This window comes from Populus trichocarpa, chromosome 7, assembly GCF_000002775.5.
Source record: "Populus trichocarpa isolate Nisqually-1 chromosome 7, P.trichocarpa_v4.1, whole genome shotgun sequence".
Lineage (NCBI taxonomy): Eukaryota > Viridiplantae > Streptophyta > Magnoliopsida > Malpighiales > Salicaceae > Populus > Populus trichocarpa.
The window spans coordinates 5,809,820-5,832,316 of NC_037291.2; the positions used below are offsets into that span (position 1 = coordinate 5,809,820).

Sequence of the window (22,497 nt, forward strand, 5' to 3'; positions counted from 1 at the left end):
TCACGCATGGCTGGGCTAGATCCAGCCCCAAAAAGAAAAAAAAAAAGTGGGCCGAGTCTGGGCTTTAGGCCTAGCTGACTCAAATTGTGTTTGCTAAGAGTGTGCTTGGCAAAACACACCCTTATGCCTTGACCATAATTTTTATGCCCATTCTAATTTGATATTTGACCAAACGAACCCCTTTTCGATAACAGAAAATTCCAAAAATATTTAGGGCCTTCATTGATTTATTTGTGGGCCCCTCGCACTTTGTTTTATTTTTTTTCTTTGTGTTTGTATTTTTTGTAGATGTGCTCAATCTGTGGACTATTACTGTTAAATGCAAATATGCCGTGCAATGTTTTTTTTTACTTCCGTCTAAAAAGGGCAAATAATAATAAAGGATAAATAAGAAAAAAATGACATAGAAAATTTCTTCTTCAAATTCATTTTCGCGAAAATATTCACTGACGCCAGAGTCAGGAGTATCATATTTTTTGGATTTGTGCGATATTTACCAACGCCAGAGTTGGAAATATTCGTAGGAATTGTTCACTGACGCCAGAGTCAGGAACATAAAAGGAAGAATAAAAAAAAGGAAAAAGAAGAATAAATTCTTATCAATTTTAGACAAAACCAGCAATGCAGTCTGCCTTAGGAGGATGCTTAAGTGGTGATAACATCTTCCTTTTTGCGTAACCAGTCTCGTACCATAGAATCTTTGTTGACCAGTTAGGGTTCCTAGTGACCATAATACTAGGTGGCGACTCCTTGAACAAGACATTTTCCCATAAAAGAACAAGATGTCAGATATCTGTTTTTTTTTCCAATTGAGTGATAATTTTTAATTGATCGCCATGATGTCCGGGTGTGACAATAGAGATGGATGACCATGGCATTTATGAAGTTGGAAAAGGTTGTAATAACCTTGATGGTCTCGTGTTTTCCTATTTATCCTTTTGACACACATCACATTATCTAATGTAGTCTTTTACCTCAACTCTCATGCCTATCTAAAAAAATCCACCTAACTCTCTTAAAGGCCTTCTCGTAACCAAAATGACTTGTTATGGGATATCATGGATGTATTTTATGATAGCAGGCTTGAGAGGACATTCTTTACTGATATAAATCATGCTCTTGTAAAGTAGAACTTCACATTGTAGTTGGGACTTAAATGTCTTCATGGAGTCTCTTTCAATTTACTTGAAAATCTATTGGACTTCTAAATATTTAGTATAATTTCCCTTCAAGTCCTCTACCTAACTAACTAATGGGAATGTAATGGCCTATAATTCTCGAACAACCAAATTTGCTGGTGTTGTTGACAAAGCATCAATTATTAGGTTTTTTTTATTTACCTTGTATTCCACTATGAAATCATATTTCAAAAGCTCAGAAACTCACTTTTATTAAACTACGATTCCTTATTTTTGTTTTAGTATGTGTTTATGGATATGCCAATCAATTTTAATCTTGAATGGTTGGTCTAATTGGTAGAATTTCCACTTCTACACAAACATTACAATAGCTAAAAGCTCTTTTTTATAAGTTTGACATTCCTAACTCCTTCCCTTTAAAGCCTTTACTTAAATAAAAGATAAATTTTCCTTCCTGTATTAAGATAGCTCATACCTTTTCTCATGATGCATTATATTCAACCACAAAAGACTTACAAAAATTAGGCAGAGCCAATACCGGTGGGTGGGTCACAACTTTTTTAACTTATCAAAGGCTTTATTGGATTGGTGATCTCAACTAAAAGCCTTTTTTTCCAATAATTTAGTTAATGGGCAAGCTATAACCTTATAGTTCTTAATTAATCTACGATAACAACTTATCATGCCTAAAAGCCATCTTAAAGCCTTGATTGTACTAGGTTTGGGCCATTAAATCATTATTTTTATCTTACTAGGCTTAACCCTAACCCTACTCCCAGACTTTTGGTAGTATGGATAACAATAAGGCTTAAAATTGATTCGAGATGTACCCTCTTTAAGATTTATGAAATGATTTTAAGTTCTCCTTAATGAAACCCCTTTAGACTTAAAAAAAAAAACTTATTTAAATCCCCTGACTAATTTTTGTACTACAACTAGCCACTAATTACTAATCTAGGCCCCAACTTCAAAACTTTATATATGCAAGACCAATCATCTAGTTGTCATTATTAAATTCTTTAGAAACCCAACTCATAGTCAATTTTTGACTCTTGAACCCAAGGCTTTTAAGCTAGATCCTAGTGCCTTGATAATAAAACTCTATAGTCATCTCTACAAAGTCCCATATGTAAGGATCTACATTTCAAGCTAGTGGTCGATCTAGTGTCTCGAGATAACTATTGTTCTTGTGAGCCATATAATCCTCATTTTATAACATTATAATTGGGATTTATGGTGTGATAATATTTGAAAGTAAACAAAATTGCAAGAAGTGATATAGTTTTTGTGAAGAAAAGAATGTCGAACCCACAAGGACTAATTATGTTATTAAGTATTGAAATTTATCAAATTAATTACTATTTAGAAATCAAACCAAAATTATATAAAATTGAGCACCTAAATTGTTTGAAAAAAATAAAATAAATAAAATAAAGAATAAAGCTTGAGGTTGTAGAGATAATAAAAATAAATCTAGACCTTATGATTTCATCTAGTTAATCTTACACAATTTATTATTCCTTATTATCATATTCAAAATCCTCATGTTGATTATTAAAAGACCCCTTAATTATTCAATGTTTTCTCTCGAACAATATTGAAAATATATCTACCTAATAATTCAACATATCTCTATGTAAATTTAATTATTTAAAGATTCATTAAGTTCTTTGAATTTTTTATAAATAAAATCACATTAATCGTGTTAAAGTATCTTTATCTTTCGTTTAGCTAATGGTGTCTAGTCTTGAAAGCTTCCAATAATCATAAATTACATCTTAGTCTCATTATTTTTTATTAGATCAAACAATAATTGGCTAGAAAATTTTAAGCAATACTATCAAGGATAAACACTCAACATGAAAGAAATTGAAAATAAATTAACATGGAATTTAAATTGTGTAATCAAAACTAGACAACATAAAAACCCTAGAAAATAAAATAAAAAAAACTTTAGTTCATAACGAATATGAAAAACCCATGTTCTTATTAGAATACATCAAAAGAAAATTAATGAGAAGAATAAAACTCGTTTGCATGAAATCGGTTGACGAAGCACTTCACAGTTATGTCTAGTTTTCTCTAGTCCTCCCTTCCTCTTCTTTTCTAGTTTCAATGGTGAAAAGAACCTCATTTTTAATTAGCTTTGGTCGTGGTGTCTCCCCTTAATCTCCTCTTTTTTTTAGTCCAAAATCTTTTTTTTTCTTGATTTCCTTCCAAAACTAGCAAATTCTGACCCTTGACTTTGAGCCTTATTTTCACTATAAGAATAACTTTTTTTTTAGAGAGTTATAAACATAAGAGTTATAGATATTTCTCTTATATTTCCTTAGACACCAAGATTATATAATTATGATAACTTTAGAGAAAGTTATGCTTGATTTACCGAGATGTATTCTTGAAATTTCTTTTAGGAAAATTTCTTATTCTTACAATAGAAAATTTCACTTCCTTCCTTCTCTTCTTTCCTAGAACGTGTACACAACCTCTTTAAGTTTGATTTTCTTATTTAATTGGCTTCAAAATGAGCTTCTATGAATTTCTTTCTTCCTATATATAAATAAAAATAAATAAATAAAAACTATATGGAATAGAAATATTTAAGATAAACTAGCATAAAACTAAGAGTATAAGTAGGTGAAAAATCATATAAAAATCAAGCACATCAATTTGTCCAATGTATTATGTTATGAACAAAGGCTAGTTTGATAACCTAAAAAGAATGGAAGAAATTATTAAGATGGATGTGTTGAGTTTTTCAAAACACATATATGTAGCAGAAATTGTAAATTTAAATTTTTTAAGGAGTCTTAAGGATCCTATTAGACAAATCTAGAGTTACAGATCTAGAGTTACTTAGGGTTTTTATAAAGATTACCTAAAGATCATGTATTTTTTTATTTTTGAATAATTTCTTTAAGGCTAGTTTGTTACAAACCACAAATCATCTAAGTGCCCAGCCTTTAATGGTAATCTACACAAATTATCAGTGAGAAATCCCCTTAATCTTTTTAGGAAAGAGAGATTGCTATGTCTTTGGGTGCTAACTCTTTTCTTTTATGTTTTTCATGTGTTCTATAACTTACATAGTTTTTATATTATTTACTACATAGAAAATTAGAGGCATAACATTCTATTTATAGAGAAACTTGAAAACCCTATAAATGAAAAAAATATCAATTTGCCATATGAATAATATTGCATATATTATTTAAAGATAATTTTAGAAAATGATTCAATTAAGTCCCTATTTGATTTTCTTAGATCTATAATTATGATTCCCTGTATAAATTGCACTCTAGTTTTAATTTCTAAAACTTATTTACAATTAAGTCACACTTAATTAATCTTTCTGTTTTAATTTCTAATCAATGGTTCTTATGTGTATGACCCATTAGGTTGCCTAATAGGGTGACCCAAATATAAATTACAATCTTAAATAAAATTAATTTATTATTAATTCAACAATTGATTGATTTATATTTGAAGATCCAATACAATGTCTAGCAACCTATCATGATCCCTTAAATATTAAAAAAATCACAAGTGATTTGATTTAACCTTTTAGTAACCAGTTTGTCGGTGTAATTATTATCCTTTCATCAACAATATTCCGATTTAGATATTATAGTATGAAATATGACTATTTTGTCAAATCATGTGTGTTCTCAACACCATAGTTATTAATTTCTTGAATAAGATTTGAAACTCTTTTCAAATCTCATTCCACCTTAATCAAATGAAAGATTTTTTTTTAATTCACTTAGGGTGATGAATCCTCTCTTAATTATTTAAATATATTTATATAGTTCATGGTATACCAAATAGCTGCTAGTTTATTACCCTTGATTAGGATAACATGTAACAAGATCAAAACATAACACTCCCTATATAAGATAATTTAGTGATCGCAAATCTAAGGACCACTTACACATCCAACACATGAATCTTTTCATAGACACAAGTGATCTCTTCATATGAAATTCTCACACGAGTCAGTTTAGTGTACATGTCATCTAACAAGCATCTATATATTAATTTTAGGTATCTCTCATACCTTAACTTATGAGAATAATTGCTTTTTTTCATAAATGAAAGTATATAATATGTATTAGTCTCAGCAACTCTAATTAATATATAGTTTTAATAAAGCATTGACTATTAATATTTTAGGAACAATACTTTAATGCAATAGAAATAACATAATCATAACAACTTTATAATTTTCTTTGCAAAATATTTTTGTCCCAAGAACTTTATCTTTACTCTAAATTTATTAATTTAAATATTTGATGGATATTAAAGATAAATAAAATCTTTATTAAAAATAAATATATTTACATAAATAAAGTCAATTTCACGTGTAACCAACCGATTGACTATAGGACATATACACTAACATGATGAACATCACTTCACTTGTCTCAACAAACAAGACTTATCTCTTATTATGTGCTATAATATAAGATTTTCCTCTTTATACAAGAAGATTTAAGACCTTTTTACACGTATTTATCAAAAGAAACGATAAAGTTTTTTTTTTTAATAAAAGTTTTTCCAGTAAAGACAATAAAAGGAAAAGGTTTGATAGTTTTCCTAAGAAACCAAATAAGAGGCCTACTCAAGAAATCTAAACACTATTATTCAATTATTTTATCATTCAATCATTTTAGTTAGGGAAACTACTATGGCCCATCTAATTACACTTTACCTTTATAGTTTTAAAAAATAGAATTTACATCCTTAGTTAAGACAAAATTTAAAATAAGATAAAAATACAATTTACCATTGTATATAAAATAATGCAAACACACAAACAACATATCATTGACCTACAATTGATCGATCATGTGATTTCTTCTTTCCTTTTCACAAACAAAAAATCTCATAAAAATCAAGATTTAATTTTCCGTTTTTAATCCATTTATTTTCTCTTTACTTGTGATATCATTTCAATTTTAATTGCGAGTAGTAAATCAATTTTTTTTTTCAAAACCCTAGAAATCAACCCAAACTGATTTCAAAAATCATTTTCCCCTTCAAAAGCTTCAAGACATATTATGATAATCTGTTGATTACTAAACCTGTCTAGTTAGGTAAAAAAATTAACATAAAAGTGAATGGACTCAAATACGTATCTAAAAGAATACCAATTCACAAGGCCCTAAAAATTAAGGGTGATCATTTTCGGTTCAGTTCGATTTTTATAAAAAAAAAGTAACCAAACTAAATTTTTTTTTAAAAAAAAGGAAACCGGTTCAAACCGATCGGTTTCGGTTCGGTTTGGTTTTTTAGGACAAAAACCGTTTCAAACCGGTTTGGCTTGATTTTTTCTATTTTGGCTCGGTTTTTTCGGTTTGGCTCGGTTTTTTGCCGGTTTGTCTCGGGTTTTTTTCGGTTTGGGTTAGGTTCGGTTCGGTTTTTTTCGGCTTTAGGCTTATAAAACCGAAACCGAATCGAACCAGCTAGTTTTTTCAAAATTTTAATTGGTTTAATTGATTTTTTTTTACGATTCAGTTTTTTCAATTATTTTTTTTTTAATTTTCTCCGTTTTCTTAGTATTTTGATTTTTTTGTTCACGAAAAAGTTAAAGAAGCATGTAGAAGTGGAACACGTGAAGATAGCTAAAAAAACGCAATTGAAAGAAATGTTTGACAAGTGTAATTTACACCGAAAGCCGGAAGCATGAACACTAAATTCTTGATTATAATTGTAATTATAATAATTGTGATGGTTATAATCAATCTATGATACCCACATCATCGATCATTTGAAATTAAGTGCTAAAAACAGCTATCACCAAAGAATCGAACTCGGAGATTTTCTAAAATACCGTAGTCGTAACCACCAGTTAAAAAGAGAGGAGAAGAAGAAGCTGGGCCAAAATATTTCCTTCATTTCACCGGACTCTATATCTCTCTCTCTAATCAGAACCAAAAACAAAGGGCGGAGAGATCTCTCTGTGTCGCTCCAGTGTCGCAATGAGCAAAGGACCTGTACTCTTCGCCGATATCGGCAAGAAAGCCAAAGGTAATCAGTCAATTTCTATCTGTGAAAGAAAATCAGAATCATTGATTTGATGGTGATGATTTGTTGATGCTATGTAGATCTGTTGACCAAGGATTACAATTCTGATCAGAGACTTAGCGTCTCTACTTTCAGCGATGCTGGAGTGGTATGTATTCTTTTGTCATATCTATGTACATATAATTTTGTGGTCCTTTTGAGTGTCTGGGCATCAAGCTCTGTGTCGATGCTGTTGAGGAGAGTGTTTTAACAATAGCAATGATCTTCAGATGTTCAAATGAAGTTTATTTCATTTCTTTACTAATGTGAAATCCAATCATGTATTGAAGAGCCATGTAGCATTTCTAATGCAACTGGTTGTTCTGAGTTATCTTATGGGTGGTCTCATGTTAATTATTTATTGCTAGCATCGTGTGACTGATGCATGGATTTCTGGCTACCCTCTAATGCCTTACGGATCATTTTCAATCTCTACTTGTTTTTGGTTTTGTCTTTCAACTTCATGACCCGTCGTTAATTTTTTGAATGACTCTTAAATGTCAGGCAATCAGTCATTTTTGGTCTTCAAATGCAGTGGTGCTGAGATCCATCGTCTCTTAAACTTTAACATCTGCTCCTTCTTGTGTTTTTATTTTCTGTTTTTCAGGCCCTCACATCATCAGCTGTGAAGAAAGGAGGGCTATCAACTGGGGATGTTGCTGCGCTCTACATGTACAAGAACACTATATTTGATGTTAAAATTGACACAGAATCCAATGTATGCTGCTTCTTCATTTGTTTAAAACACTAAACTGCAAATTCCCTATTTCAAATAAGCATCTTACCTTATCATTTCATTCGGACAGATATCAACAACCTTGACATTCACCGACTTCCTTCCGTCAACTAAGACCATTGCTTCCATCAAATTTCCTGACTATAACTCTGGCAAGGTAGGAACTAAGGAGTTTGGCATCTTTTAAGCTTGAACACCTCAAAAAGTAAATACTTGAAAATCTGAAATAGATGCTGAATTATTGATGGGGAATGAAGGGCAACAATGAGAATTGCTATAGTGTGTGATTGTTCTCGATTTTATTATTAAGGAATATTAACTCGGTTTTATTATTGAGGAATATTAATTTGTTATTTAGGAGGTAATTTAGGATTTTAGTTTCCTTTTTTAATAAAGACTTATTAGGTTTTTCCTATTTTATTTGTTTTGGTGCATATAAATAATCACGTAGACATTTGTTGAATCATTGAATAAAATAAACTAAGCTTTCCTAAGATCAAGTGTGTCGCTCTTGATTTGTTCATTTCAAGATCAAGTATCTCCTTCATTGGTGATTTTGGTTTTTGTTCCTACATTTATGATAAAGGAAGTGATGAAGTCATGAAGCTCCAAGGATGAGATGACACTAGGTGAAAGTTGACTGGTGGTGGGGAAGGTGGCTGGTGTACTTGTAAAACGAGTCTCTCTGATTGTGTGCGGATCCTTCGATGATTAAGTTAGAGCACGAGGGAGGAGATATATGAAAGAAGAAAAACCAAGTGAAGAGGAAAGGAAAGATATGGGAAAGAGGAAAAATCCCTGAACCTGAACCCTGAACCTTCTTGTTCTTTATATAACCACAAGACTTGACAAGTTGCATGGGGATAAAGGGTAGGGAGGTGGTATGTCAGGTCCTTCCAGGCGGGGACTGGGTATGTTCCCAAAAGGGAAGGGGTTCTCCTCCCGTGGGCTGAGCATCCATCTGGTCAGACTCGGCCCATGCTGTCCCCGTCCTGCTCGGGCTGTTCTCGGGTGCCTGGTAGGAGGGCGTGGGTAATTGTTTCTTGTGCCAATCCCTTTTGGAGGCAGCGGGGCTTGACTGGGGTATACGTGTATCCAGGTATACGAGGGAGAATTCTTTTATTGATTAGAGTGATAATATTGCCTGTATTGTTGGTTTGGGGTGAAGGACGGCAACAAGCAACCTGATATCTACATGCAAATCTGGCCCTGTTTGTAATGACGGTAATGGCTTTTTATAGTTTGTTTCTGCCCTGCATTTTGCAGTTGGAGGTTCAATATTTTCATGATCGTGCAAGTTTCACCACAGCTGTTGCTTTGAATCAATCTCCAGCAATTGATGTTACAGCCACCATTGGTACCCCAACAATTGCTTTTGGTGCAGAGGCAGGCTATGATACTACTTTGGGTAGTTTCACGAAGTACACTGCTGGCATTAGTGTGACCAAACCTGATTCATATGCTTCGTTGATTTTGTAAGCCTCTTAGACGCGTTGGCATGCCAACTCTGCTAGATATTTTATCTATTTAAAGTCTGGTAAAAAATATAGATATTGAAAAGACGGGTGATATGTATTGAACCAATTACTTAGCTGCTCTCTTCTTACAGAGGTGACAAGGGAGATTCTTTACGAGCATCATACGTGCATCATCTGGATCTGCTGAAAAAGAGTGCTGTTGCTGGAGAGATCACTAGAAGGTTTTCCACTAATGAGAATACTCTTACTATTGGAGGGTCATTTCCCGTTGATCACCTGACGGTGGTGAAAGCTAAGCTCAACAGCCACGGGAAACTTGGGGCATTGGTGCAACATGAGGTCATACCGAAGTCAGTGCTGACAATCTCTAGTGAGGTTGATACCAAGGCCTTGGACAAAAGTCCCAGGTTTGGGCTGGCAATTGCTCTGAAGCCCTAAAGGTTCTTTGCCAGTTGTCTAATCCAACTCTCATTTCTTATATTTTTTCCTGGACGGCACTTGGAAAGGAGTGTTAATAAGTAGCTCCACACAAACATATTTCTAGGAATATGATGGCTGATGGATGGATTGAATTGATGTTTAGTTCCTTTATTTGTAGGTTTTGGAGGCATTTGTAGTCTGCTCTCTTCCGCAGAGAACTTTAATTTTGGATTGATGGGGGTTTTTGCTAATTGGATTTATGATCCGTTTCTCATAATTCAGTGGAGGCTGTTCTCTAAGAGTGATCCAGTTGCCGACATTTTAGTTGAGTTTTCATGTTTTTGTTTCTGCAATATTATATTTGCGTTTAGCATTAGGGGTGCTTGCAATGGATCAACCATCCATCAGAACCCCAGAGTGGGACTTGCCTGCGATCTCATATTAATATTCTCTACTTTATTTATTTTGTTTTGTAACATAATAACCAGATCTGGATTTATTCTTGAAAAATATTGGATTTATCTTAACTCGAAAAAAGAAACAAGCTATCTCTACAGTGCTTATCAAAGCATCCATCATCCGATTGTGCTTTTGTCCCTTCTCTCTCTCTCTCCCTCTCTTAACAGAATGCACGCCATTTCACTTTACTTTTATTCTTCATAGAAGCATAGATGCAATGTTATAAAATTTAATATGCGCAGGAATAACGGTTTTTTGAAAGTTTGTACAGAGAGTAATCATATGTTTGGTCTTTTTTTTTTATGAGAATTAAAGACACTCAATTAAAAAATCAATGATTTTTAATAAAAAATTACAATAAATAAAAAAATAAATTCTAAATTCTAAAAACAAAAATATTTGTTTATGTATGATAAATGCTATAAGAATAAGAGTATGAATACTAAGATAATAGAAAAATTGTGAATTCTTTACCTGGATGACTTAGAGGATATATATAACCTCTGAACTTTGTCATGTTGCTTGAATAAGAGGTTGAAATGTCATTTCTTCTTACTAGCATTAATAAAGGATGAATATCCCTTACATGTAATATTAATGAAGGATAAATATTCCTTATATATAATATTAATGATGATGGAAATATGATAAACTCTTAGAAGACTTTTATAAACCTAGAGGTGTATGGAGATGATCATTTTTTTACTTTTAACATTTTATATTAAGTTATAAACAAACAAAGTCTCGTGACCCAACATAAGGCCTGTCATAATCTATTTTTGAGTTATTCCCTAAATTTTACCTTTTTTCCCTCCCCATAAAAAAATAAATAATAATAATAGCAAGAAGACTGACATTTTGGAAAAAATAGGCTGTGAAGGATTTCAAATATACAGAAAAATCAAGCTGAGATTTTGAACAAATTATAAGCCTAATTGTACCCCTTTGTACCAAAACTAGAGAGACAATGTGAATTCAAGATCAAATTAAATGATTTTTGGATGAATTTGCATAAAACTTAAGCCTAGAAACATAATAAGATTTTTAATAGGGCAATTTGATTTAATCATGGGCCAAATTAAAAATTTAATTATGTTTAATAATTAATTTGGGTTCAATTAAATGATTTAATTAGGTGCAAGGATTTAATTATATTTTAAATAGGTCAAATTAATTTTATTAGGGACTTAATTGGTGAAAAATTAAGTTTGAAAGTCTAATTTAGACTTAATTTAAAAGATTGAAACTTTAGAGGACCAAACTTAATTTTTACAAAGTCAATTGGTTCAAATCAGGGGTAAAATCGCAAAAAAAATCAAAGTCTTTTTGGGTCAATTAGGGATTAGGGGTTAAATTGAAGAAATTCATAGCCAAAGACCATTTTGAAAAAGACACCGACCTCTGGGAACCCAATTGATTGAAATCAGGGGTGAAATTGAAGAGATTTGAAAGTTTAATGGTCAGTTGAAGGTTAATTTTCATAAATCTGAAACTAAGGATCAAAGTGAAAAAGACGCTGAAATTCAGGCCTGATATTGAAGTTTGGCAAGGGCAAAATTGCATAAAATTAAAAGTTTAGGGTCAATAATTTTATAGATATCTTAATGATGTCTAATGACAGCTAGAATCTAGCATTTAGAGGACAAATAACCTTTAATATAAAAAACTCTCTTGTCTAACATCTTTAGTTTAGTTTTATAGACATTATTTCTAACAATATTTTTTTTTGATAGACTTTTATGATGTACACTAATTAAAAAAAAAATTAGATGGATAAGAAGAGTCAGCTGAGGGAGGTCATCGCCAAGCCAAGCATTGGACAAACCAAACTATCCTTCAACATCTAACAAAAGAGAAGGTTGTTTGTTTGTGGTGGCTGAATTAAAGGACCTCAAGGTCGTCAATGCCTTACTGAAAGATAACATGCAAGGTGCAGCTCCATTGAAAAACAACTTCAAGCAACTTATAATTAAATGGACGCCTTGAAACATGTGATCTTTGAGGGGGAAACCACTTAATAATTAAAAAAAAAAAAAAAGTCTTATTCTAAACAAAACAGTCAATAATAAAAAAGAAGTTTTGCTATATAAAAATATTTATTTCAATTACCTAGAATATATATAAAAAAAATCGACATAAGAAAAACATTTTTCCATTAGGATTTAGTCTTTCAAACTCATGCAAATATTTATTTTAATTATCATATAATTAAATAAAAATTTGTTTTAAATCTCACAAGCATAAACACCAAGTATCATGCGATTAGCGTCATGCAGGGGGGGCGTTTAACCTTTTTTTTTTTTTTTTCTTTAAAGAAGGAACACATGTTCAAAAAAGATAGTAAAAGAATTTTTTCCTATCCCCAGGAATCGGATAATACTATATTATTTCCGATGCTTGTTTTGGTACTATTTACCTTGTTTATTAAAGCTATAAAAATACCTTTCAATCAATTCAATCAAAAAGAAATGAATTTGAATATATTATCTAAACTGTTAATTCCATCTTTGGGCTCATAATAAATTAAAAGTTGCTCCTGCTACTCATCCTAGAGCCTTGAGCATTATACAAGGACGTGTTATACAAGGACGTGTTGTAGGAGTAACTCATTACCCTCAATACCCACGAGCTTATTAGCTAAATGACAATTCACGCATACAATACGACTAGTTGCTACGCGTGGATTTTCATAACTCTGCTGTGCAAAAATGGGATATGATCCAATCTCAGACCCATTTGAATGTAGTAGATAATAGCGAAGCTCGAGAATTGATGTGTATTCGAATCATAGGAACTAGAGCTAGTAATCGCCGATATGCTCCCAATTTTAATTGATCTCAATTGATCCCTTGTTATTGTATTGCTCAGAGGCAAAATAATAAGTAGGGATGACAGGATTTGAACCCGTGACATTTTGTACCCAAAACAAACACGCTACCAAGCTGCGCTACATCCCTTTCAATTGGTCTACAATGTCATTGGATATTTGTCCCTTTATTAGAGGTGTTCCAGAAACGTCTGCGATAGAATAAATAGCTCTACAAACGAATGAATCGGGTCGAATTGGAAAATGGAACGATTTGTACAAGCTTTCGTCACCACTTTGTGGAAAATCATTAGGTATGAATATGTTAGATACCTGTGACTCAATTGGTGAAATAGTATCTCTCTCTAAAAAAGCATGTTTTTTTTTACCGCCGCATAAAGAAAATATTTTATTGTGAATGAACAAGATATTGAGGAATTGTCCATACGTAATTCTTGATACGAGCCTTTTTAGTCATGGAATGGCACAAGTTGACTACAAAAGAAACATCCACTAGAAAGTGAAACTACTCAAACACCCATGGAATCAAATTCAAAAGAGACCAATAAGATTCAAAAGAATTACATGCTATAGTAAGAGTATGTTAGTTTTATAAATTAATTTTTTAATGATTTTAAATCGTTTTGATATCATAAGATCAAAAATAAACTTTTAAAAATTAAAAAAATATTATTTTAAAATATTTACTAGTAAAAAACACTTTTAAAGACAACCAGTACCACAATTACAAATACTACCTACATAACTAGCTTGGAAAGGCTCAAATTAGAAGGTTTTAAAGTTAACCCGTTCAACCAAATTTATTAATAATATCAAATAATTCTATATTACCTTAATACTTTTTTTTGGTAGGTTGAAAAACAAAATCTGATCTGTAGGGTGGCGGGGTCATGTAAACTAGTAGACACTAAAACAAGCCAAAAAACAAAGTCCATGCATCATTCATGCCATAGAGTGGATTCTCAAACATCGGCACAAACCCTAGACAGAGCTTGCTTCACAGGGCGGAACTACTCCCTTTTTTTATGAAAAAAATAATTAAGAATTGGTTGCAATAGACAAAAGGGAAGTTCAGGAAAAAGCTAATCAACACACGAGCTTCATCCGTTAAAAAAAGAATGGACAAAGCAACACTCTCAAAGCAGAGTGAGTAGCTTTGACATTTTCTAGCAAGCAGTCAAGGAAGAAGCATTGGAAAATTTAATTTAATAAGCAGTCGGGAGTTGAGCTTCAACATCTGCAAATTTCAATGCATACATCTAGGGAGATGAAGATACAAGATGCAATATTCTCTGGAAAGCACGCTATCGTTTGCCAGTGACAAAACACACACACCATGTTGCTGAAAAAACGAGCACTTTGATCCCTAGAAATGACTAAAACAAGCATCAATTGCAGATTTTGGGCGGTCACTAAGCATAATTAGAGCCCATCTAATCTATAGTCCAACAAGAATTAGGATATATCAGATGAGTGTGCAGACTCAAATTAATCCCTAGAAATGCAGAACATCACATTAAGTGTATGGCAAACAATTACAGCCAGATTTAATGGCAATTCAAACACATTTTCTTAAGCCTCAATAAAATCCACATGACATTCAATTAAACTGATTAAGAATATGCTTAGTAATTAAGACAAAAACAAGTACTTGTAAAACCAAACACAGCCTACCATTCAGCCTTCAAAAACAAAAACCTCATGATGAATCAGTCCACGCTCTGCATGATATCCTCAGCAGTGAACTTGGTCCCCTTATCCTTATCACCAACAGCACGCCCCTTAGCCTTGCGATCCAGCAGGGACTTCCTGTCCTTATCAAGTCTGAGCTTAGTAATCACCACCTTCGAAGGGTTAATTCCCACGTTAACAGTGGAGCCATTAACTTTTTCCCTTGTAATCCTCTCGACATGAATAACCCATTTTCTCCTATAAACCTGGACAACCTTCCCTTCCCTTCCCTTGTATGTCCCACGAACAACTTGGATCTCATCGTCTTTTCGGATAGGCATGGATCTCACGTTGTATTTCTGACGGAGGTCAGTGGAAAGTGGTGCGCTCATGAGGATACGACGCACGGAGGATGGCGCCGAGAAGTGGGCCTTGCGGTTCTTCCGGCGGGAGGAGGAGACCCTTGGGTTGTACTTCATTGTGGTAGCTGTGGTGATGGAGACTGCGGCTAGGGTTTGTGTTTGAAACGGGTCTCGATGAGAAAATGGGAGTGGTTTTGTAGTTAAAGGAGAAGCTAGGGTTTTTGGATGGTCTGGGATTTTGTCTGGGAATAGAATGTATTTGGGCCTGATGAGATTTGAGCTGGGCTACTTTTCCTCTCTTACTAACATCACCAACATGGTTGGTGTTTATTTTGTGTATAGGAGGATACATGCATGCTTTGGAATATTTGTTTTTTTAGTGAGAGAAATGATTTCAAAGATAGAGTTATGTATTTTTTTTTACTAATTCATTTAATTTGGATTAACTTAGGTTATTTTTTGTTTGTTTTTTATAAGATTATTTTAGTCTTATGACTCGGGTCATGAGTTTGGTGTGTTAACTGAGGTTTATCTCGAGTAATGTTTTTTTTTTTATTGATTTTTAAAAAACTTTTACCCTTCAACGTTGAATTAATTGAAAATTGAATTTCATAATTTATTTTAATTTAATTTTTATAGGGTTACCCTTGTCTTATGACCCGAGTCACGGGTTTAGTTAGTTAACCGGGTTTATTTAAGTCATTTTTTGTCTATTTTTTAATTGAATTTCTTTTTCAATTTCATCATTTAACAATGTGTTAATTAAGAATTAGACCTCATAATTTATTTAAATGTTTTTTTCTGTGAGATTATAATGGTTTTATAACCATCATTGTAGATTTGGAAGGTTAACTCCGATTGATCCAGGTGGATCCAATAAGTTATCATCTCAATATTTTTTTAAAAGTTGTCATCTTAAACTTTTTTTAGTCAAGTTATGTTTTTACGAGCCATCCGGATTGTTTTTGTATCCGTCAAGTTGACCAGATCATATCAGGTCAACACGCACATGATTTTTCTTTTCTACTAGAGAAAAAAGTTAGCAATGCTTTAACAATTTTTTTATGTTAAAAAAATTGATCGGACATGCAACGTAACGCCACAAATAATCTAGTTACTTTCCAAAACTGAGCACTTATCACAATGAGGTATCTCTTTTGTTGACCAGGCAATTTTCAACAAGTCCTTCTGAATTTGGAAATCAAGAAGCAAATTTTCAGAATTCCAAGTAACATGATTCTTTTAGAAACTAAAGTTGAATGATTGAAGTTTTTGACGATGCAAACTCAACCTTAAAATGGGTGTTCCCTTTTCAAAATTTACTTGCATCGATGAATTTTTGAAAACATTATTTGTTGTGTATCCTTGCATAATAGACTTAATAATGTTACTTTAGATTATGGTGCTCTACAATTGACTATTTAAATTAAATTTGGTTATAAATTGAATTGAATTTACCATATAATTTGATTCCAAACAGGTTGTTAGCCCCATGATTTTTTAACCAAAGACTCATAGATCTCCTTAATTATTGCTTCTAAAAGATGATTTTTAGTGACAATTAGTTGCATGTGATATGACGAGGAGCTTTTCGATGTTATTAAACATGGTTAAGCTTAAAAAGTCATTGTGATGACCTATCAGCTATGTCGCTATTTTGGGTCAAGTTTCAAAGCAAACATTATAGGAGTTGACTAATTGCGGCCTAATCAACTTGGTGCATCCACAAATTAGTCGACCTAGTAAAAACCTGGCTTGACTTTTTTTTAAGAACAAATATTTTAAAATCATGTTGATTTAATTTTCTTTTTTAATAAATATTGAAACAATGATAATTTTGATCACACTGGTCAAACTACGTAAGCCTGCCCAACCAATGGCCTAGGATGACCCAAGATGAGTTTAATAACCTTGCTTTCTAGAACCTATTTTTTATTTAATTAAATAATTATAAGAACAAACATTTACAGGGAAGACAACAAATAAATTATTGAGGAAAAATATATTTTTCTCATCTAAATTATTTTTTTTCTAATTCATGTATTTTTTTTACAACAAAAATTTTAATGGAAAAACAAGAAAAAAGATATTATATTCCCATTCAATATTAATGAGTAAATTATCATAAGAACTTTGCATATCATGCTGATATATAATTATTCATAAAAGCAATCGATATTATCATCATAAAAAATTCATAATCTTCTTAAAAACAACATCATAATTTTTATATCGGGAGCATTTTTTTAATAAAAGGCAGAAAAAATAAAAAGAACAGATTTTTCAAAAAATTCAGCCATTTGAAATAGTAGAGAAAATGTATTTCTCCTATCTAAACTTTATTTTCTTAAAATGAATGTTTTTAACAAAAAAGAAGAAGCAATTCTCAGTTGTTTTAACAAAAACATGTTTTTTAATTGCAAGCATTATTTTATAAACAAAAATTCATCATGATCTTAAAAGTAAATTAAAAAATATTAAAATAACATCTTAGTTTTTATATGTGATTGAAGAAAAAATGAATAAATTAGATAAAACTATGTATAAAATCTATTACCAAAATTGTAAAACATAAATTTTATTTTAATTGAATTCTTGAGCTTTCTTTTTCATATTAGGTATATAATAATTAAAAACAGTTGTTAAAATTCCTATAAAAACTTATAATATTATTTGAGAATCGTTGCAAAAATGAATAATAATTGAAATATCATGCGAAGTTTTTTTATAATGAATTTAAATTCAAATCCAAAAAAATGAAAAAAAAATATAGGAAAGGGCTAGGTAAGGGCCAGGGCTATGCGCCTAACTTAACAAAAGAAGGGCATAAATGTTTGGGCTTGTAAGGTTAGGCCACGCGTTTGACCTTTTTTTATTTTTTTATGCCTTTTTTGAAAAAATATAGTTGACAATAATAATAAGTCATCTGCTTGCTTAGATTTTGATCGCTGAAGTGGTGTTCAAAAAATCAGGTTTGAGTTTTTTTACTAAAAAATATTTTTTTTAACATATTTTCACCTCAAAACACTCGATAAACATTCTTGGTACCTTAATAAACACATTTATCAACTCAAAACACCCCTAACGATCTAAGACCTCAAACCTTAACTAAAGGTTATATACTCTATAATAACAATTAACACCACACGAAGAAAAGAATAGGCTTATGAATAAGGAGAGAGAGTTGTATGTAAACCCCAGGGTAAATCCATAAGGATTGCAAAGTAAATAATATGCTAAACACGTAAATTAACTATTTACACTAAGAGGATGATTATAGATTTTGGGAATTTAAAATAAAATATTTATGTATTACGTCAAAAATAAAAATATGAAAAATGACTGAAAAATAAAAAATACATAAATGCAAATAAAAACTAAATAAAAGTAATATATCAGAAAAGAAATGTTATGAGATAAAGTTTAATGAATTTTGATATTACTCAGGTCAAATTTGGTATAAACAAGCGTTGGGATCTGAAAAATATTACTTGTAAAATATAAAAGGTATAAAATAAAGGACATAGTGGAAATTAACAAAATTTATCCCTGTGTGTGTGTGTGTGTGGTCGGCCCTTTAAAAGCAAAAGGAGAATGAAAACTCTTCATTTTTGGAAGTAATATTTTCTCTTTGTAAGGTTCATATAGAGATGGAAGTGATTTTTATGGTTTTTGATAAGGATAAGCATGAAGCTTTGTCTCTTTATATTTATCAAGGATGCAAATGATTTTTTTTTTAATTTCAGAGAATGTTGGGGGTTGCCCCCTAGCATTTACATGATTCATTTTGGAGTCCAACCAAAGTTTAGTAATTTTTCCATTTTATTTTGGAACCTCTATTTCAAGTTCTTCTAATGAGGAAGAACATGGGACCTTATCCCTTTAAAAGACTCTAGTCCAACCCTCTAAAATTCAAAGGACAAAGAAAAAGGGCAAAGTGGTGGCTGGTTCCTCTAAACCTGTAGCATAGTCTGGAAAACCTAACTATTTAATTTTGTCTAGTGTTGAGATAACTTACATAAACAACTTTTCTAATAAAAAAATACTGTGTGAAAGAGAAGTTTCGGCAAGTGGTCTTTCTGACCCCTCACTTGCATTCATAAAGGACATCTTTAAGAAAAGACAATGAGGTAAACTGATTGAAAGAGCACCTACTTCATATGTTGAAGTTGTTAAGGAGTATGGTACAGATTATGAGTCTTTTAATCTTAATGAACACTCCATTACTTCTACTATTAGAGGTCAAAACCTTTAGTTATCTCCAGTTGTCCTTAGAAAGTTATATGAGCTACTTAAAATCAAAGATCCCGACTTTCCTTATAAAAGAATAAGAGCCTCTTCCAAGACTCAAATGAGTGATCTATTTGTTAGCCCTACAAGACCAAAATGGTTTTCTAAAAAATATAGACTGCTTGTACATACTATGCTGACTCCTTGCCATCTGTTGGCAAAAATTGTGCTAACAAATCCCTAGCCTATTACAAGACATATTGAGTTGACAGAGGAGAAAGCTCAGTTCATATATGTTATTGCTATTAATACTACTATCGACCTAGCCACTCACTTTATTGATGTCATACAAAAAGCTACAACTGAAAGGAAATGAGTCTGCCTTTTAGAGGGTTGATAATTAGGTTAGCAATCGTGACCAAAGCACCCTTGCATGACAATGAGCCAATAACTAAGATGTATGAAAAAATCTTAGTTGTAACTGTTTTTAAATTTGAAGTTGTAGTCAATAAAAAAGATCACATCCTGAACAGTCTACCTTCTTTCAGCCCAAAAATTCTCAAACCAGCCCCTTACTCCCTTTTATAATAGAACAATTGCAAGTACTATCAAATAAGTTTGATAGTTTTACTGGTAAGTAGGAACAAAAGATTGATGCAGTTGATAAGTTGTTAATAGATATGCAACAAGATATTGTACAGGTTAATGAAAGACTTGTTCAACTCAGGTTGGACGTCGAACATGTACATCAAACTATTCTTGGTAAAGATAAGGAATAGGATTAGTGCCAAAACAAGAGGGAGATAAGGATGCATGCAAGGGAAAGGAAAGGAAGAAAACAATCAAACCAAGCCAGCCAACCTTATAGTTTTTTTTTTAAAAAAAGAATAATTGAATATTGTTAGTTTAACAAAGAATCGTGTATGTTGAATACTTGATGCGTTTTGAACTTGAGCATATAATTGTATAACAGTATCTGATGCAAAATAGTTTTTGAAAAGATTATGAATTGTTAGGATGCAACATATGAAGTTTTTAAGTTATGAATTGTTTTTCATGAAACATGTTAGGAACTTATAGGATATTTGATTAGTACTTAAAAGTGCATTTTTATCAAGGTTTTATATCATCATTTTGCACTTGAAATATCAATAACTCATTAACTAGAGCATGTTTTATAATAACAAATCTGATAATATAAGATACATTTAATTTATGGTAAATGTTCATTTTAAATGCAGGCCTATCACATAAATCAAATGATTGATTGTTGAGTTTAACTACTGAAATTAAGAAGACAAAGAGAGGGCTAAGCTTAGAAATGAGATGCTGGTTGAATTCAAATTGGAACACCATTCGATTATTGGATCATAATTGGAGCTATAGAACTTGGATTTAGGTCTGGTTTTATATGGATAGAAAGCTAAGACACATGCCTAAAATGTTCATGAAGAGTCCAAGATTCAAAAGGGTTATTTTGAAGTTCAAATTGTAGCAACAACAGAGAAGTCAGAATCTGTCTTGCAGCCCAGACACTGTTTAATGTTCAACCCATATATCGAGTTCTAGAAGTCAAAATGACCTTATTCTTGTTTTGTTGCAAAGCTGAGATAATTTCCCAGAACTTTCATGAAGACTATCTATTCAAATTCTGATGTTAGCAATGACGTTTTCTGCAGACAAGAAGATAAGGATTGTTACCAAGTCAAGAGGTGGCCACCCACTCATCAATTAATCATCAAATCAATAGTTCTGAATATTGGCCTATAAAAGGAGGCATTTGCCATGCATTTAGGCATCTTGGTTGTTCAGATCAAGATCTTGTTCTTACTCTCTTTCTTTGTATTTTGTAATGTTCAAGTTTTATTCTATGTTATATTTTCCTTAATCTCTTGTTTATGTTTTTCATTTCCTTTACTATACTTATATAATTTTGTTCTTATCTTGTTTATCTATGTTTCTCTTATTCATAATGTTCAGCTAAGTTTATTATGTCAATGTGACAAGGTTACACTAATGGTATAAGAATAAGTATAGTATAAACTCTACATGGACTTTAATGTTTGATACTAACATATTTTGTATTTATTATCTTACTCTCTTAATACCTTACTTGATAAATGATTAATCTAGATTTGTGTTGAACAACCCTTGGTACAACAATACTTGGCACTTTCATAGCCAACTGTATAGTATAACAGATACCTGAGCTATGAAAGAAACTTGATTTGTTGTTAACATAAGTTATCACCATGAATACCTAATAATATTTACAAGTATTGGCATTACTCGAATAAGATAATTAATGTAATCATGTTAACAATTTATAATTCGATTGGAACCTCCTTTGTGTGTGGTTTTCAGTCAACCAATAAAAAGAGTTTATATGAAATATCATTAGTGAATCCTCTAACCTTGACAATTATTTTATCCTTATTTAATCCTTACATCAATATCACATCTCAAAAGTTCTCTTCAACTCCTTTTTATTTATTGTTTATAATTTTATATAGTTCACCTCCTTGTGGTTCGACCCCGATCTTACCGGGTTATTTATTACTTCGACACTCTTACACTTGGGAGAAGATATCAACTCTTTGATCGTGTCAATATTGTTGAATACATATTATTAACTATTCTCATACTACATAACATTGTTTCAATTGTGCTTACATGAATACCTTAATAAAGTATCTATTTATATCAAACTATCTGAACTACTTGCATGATAATTCATTCTTATTATGTTTTTTAACAAATTAAAAAAAAAATTGTAAATGCTAAAATTATTGGCTTTGATTAGTGAAGGATTTTTCGCGATGAAATTATTTAGATTGTTTATCCAAATTAGATAAAGAATCAGTCAGGTTTATCTTATAGGATATAGCATGATTATTTTTGTAATTATATTGGTTATAAGTTCAGATATAAGATAAATACAAGTTATCCAAAAAAAACTGTCAGAGAAGTGTTTTTGTGAAACACAAATAACAGTATGTTAAAAAAGTAATTAATAAACTAGAAAACTTGAAGATAATGTTCTTATCCTTATCACATGGATGTGTATACAAGGAAGGATAATCTGAAGCATTAAGAAGGCAAGAGTAAC

At 31.6% G+C, this 22,497-nt stretch overlaps 2 protein-coding genes and 1 non-coding gene across 3 annotated transcripts; 1 reads left to right on the plus strand and 2 right to left on the minus strand.

Annotated features, from left to right (window-relative positions):
- Positions 1 to 6,823: 6,823 nt before the first annotated feature.
- LOC18101103 (mitochondrial outer membrane protein porin 2) lies at positions 6,824 to 10,138 on the plus strand. The gene is made up of 7 exons (XM_006380547.3): positions 6,824 to 7,169; positions 7,247 to 7,314; positions 7,813 to 7,923; positions 8,012 to 8,098; positions 9,208 to 9,416; positions 9,551 to 9,859; positions 10,018 to 10,138. Exons 1-6 carry the CDS (start codon positions 7,121 to 7,123, stop codon positions 9,855 to 9,857), a joined length of 831 nt encoding a protein of 276 aa, XP_006380609.1. The 5' UTR covers positions 6,824 to 7,120; the 3' UTR covers positions 9,858 to 9,859; positions 10,018 to 10,138.
- Positions 10,139 to 13,181: 3,043 nt separating this feature from the next.
- TRNAP-UGG (transfer RNA proline (anticodon UGG)) lies at positions 13,182 to 13,255 on the minus strand. The gene has a single exon. It is a non-coding gene; the product is annotated as a tRNA-Pro (tRNA).
- Positions 13,256 to 14,613: 1,358 nt separating this feature from the next.
- LOC18101102 (60S ribosomal protein L26-1) lies at positions 14,614 to 15,404 on the minus strand. The gene has a single exon (XM_006380546.3). The coding sequence runs from the start codon at positions 15,273 to 15,275 to the stop codon at positions 14,835 to 14,837; it is 441 nt and encodes a 146-aa protein (XP_006380608.1). The 5' UTR covers positions 15,276 to 15,404; the 3' UTR covers positions 14,614 to 14,834.
- Between the last annotated feature and the right edge of the window lie 7,093 nt (positions 15,405 to 22,497).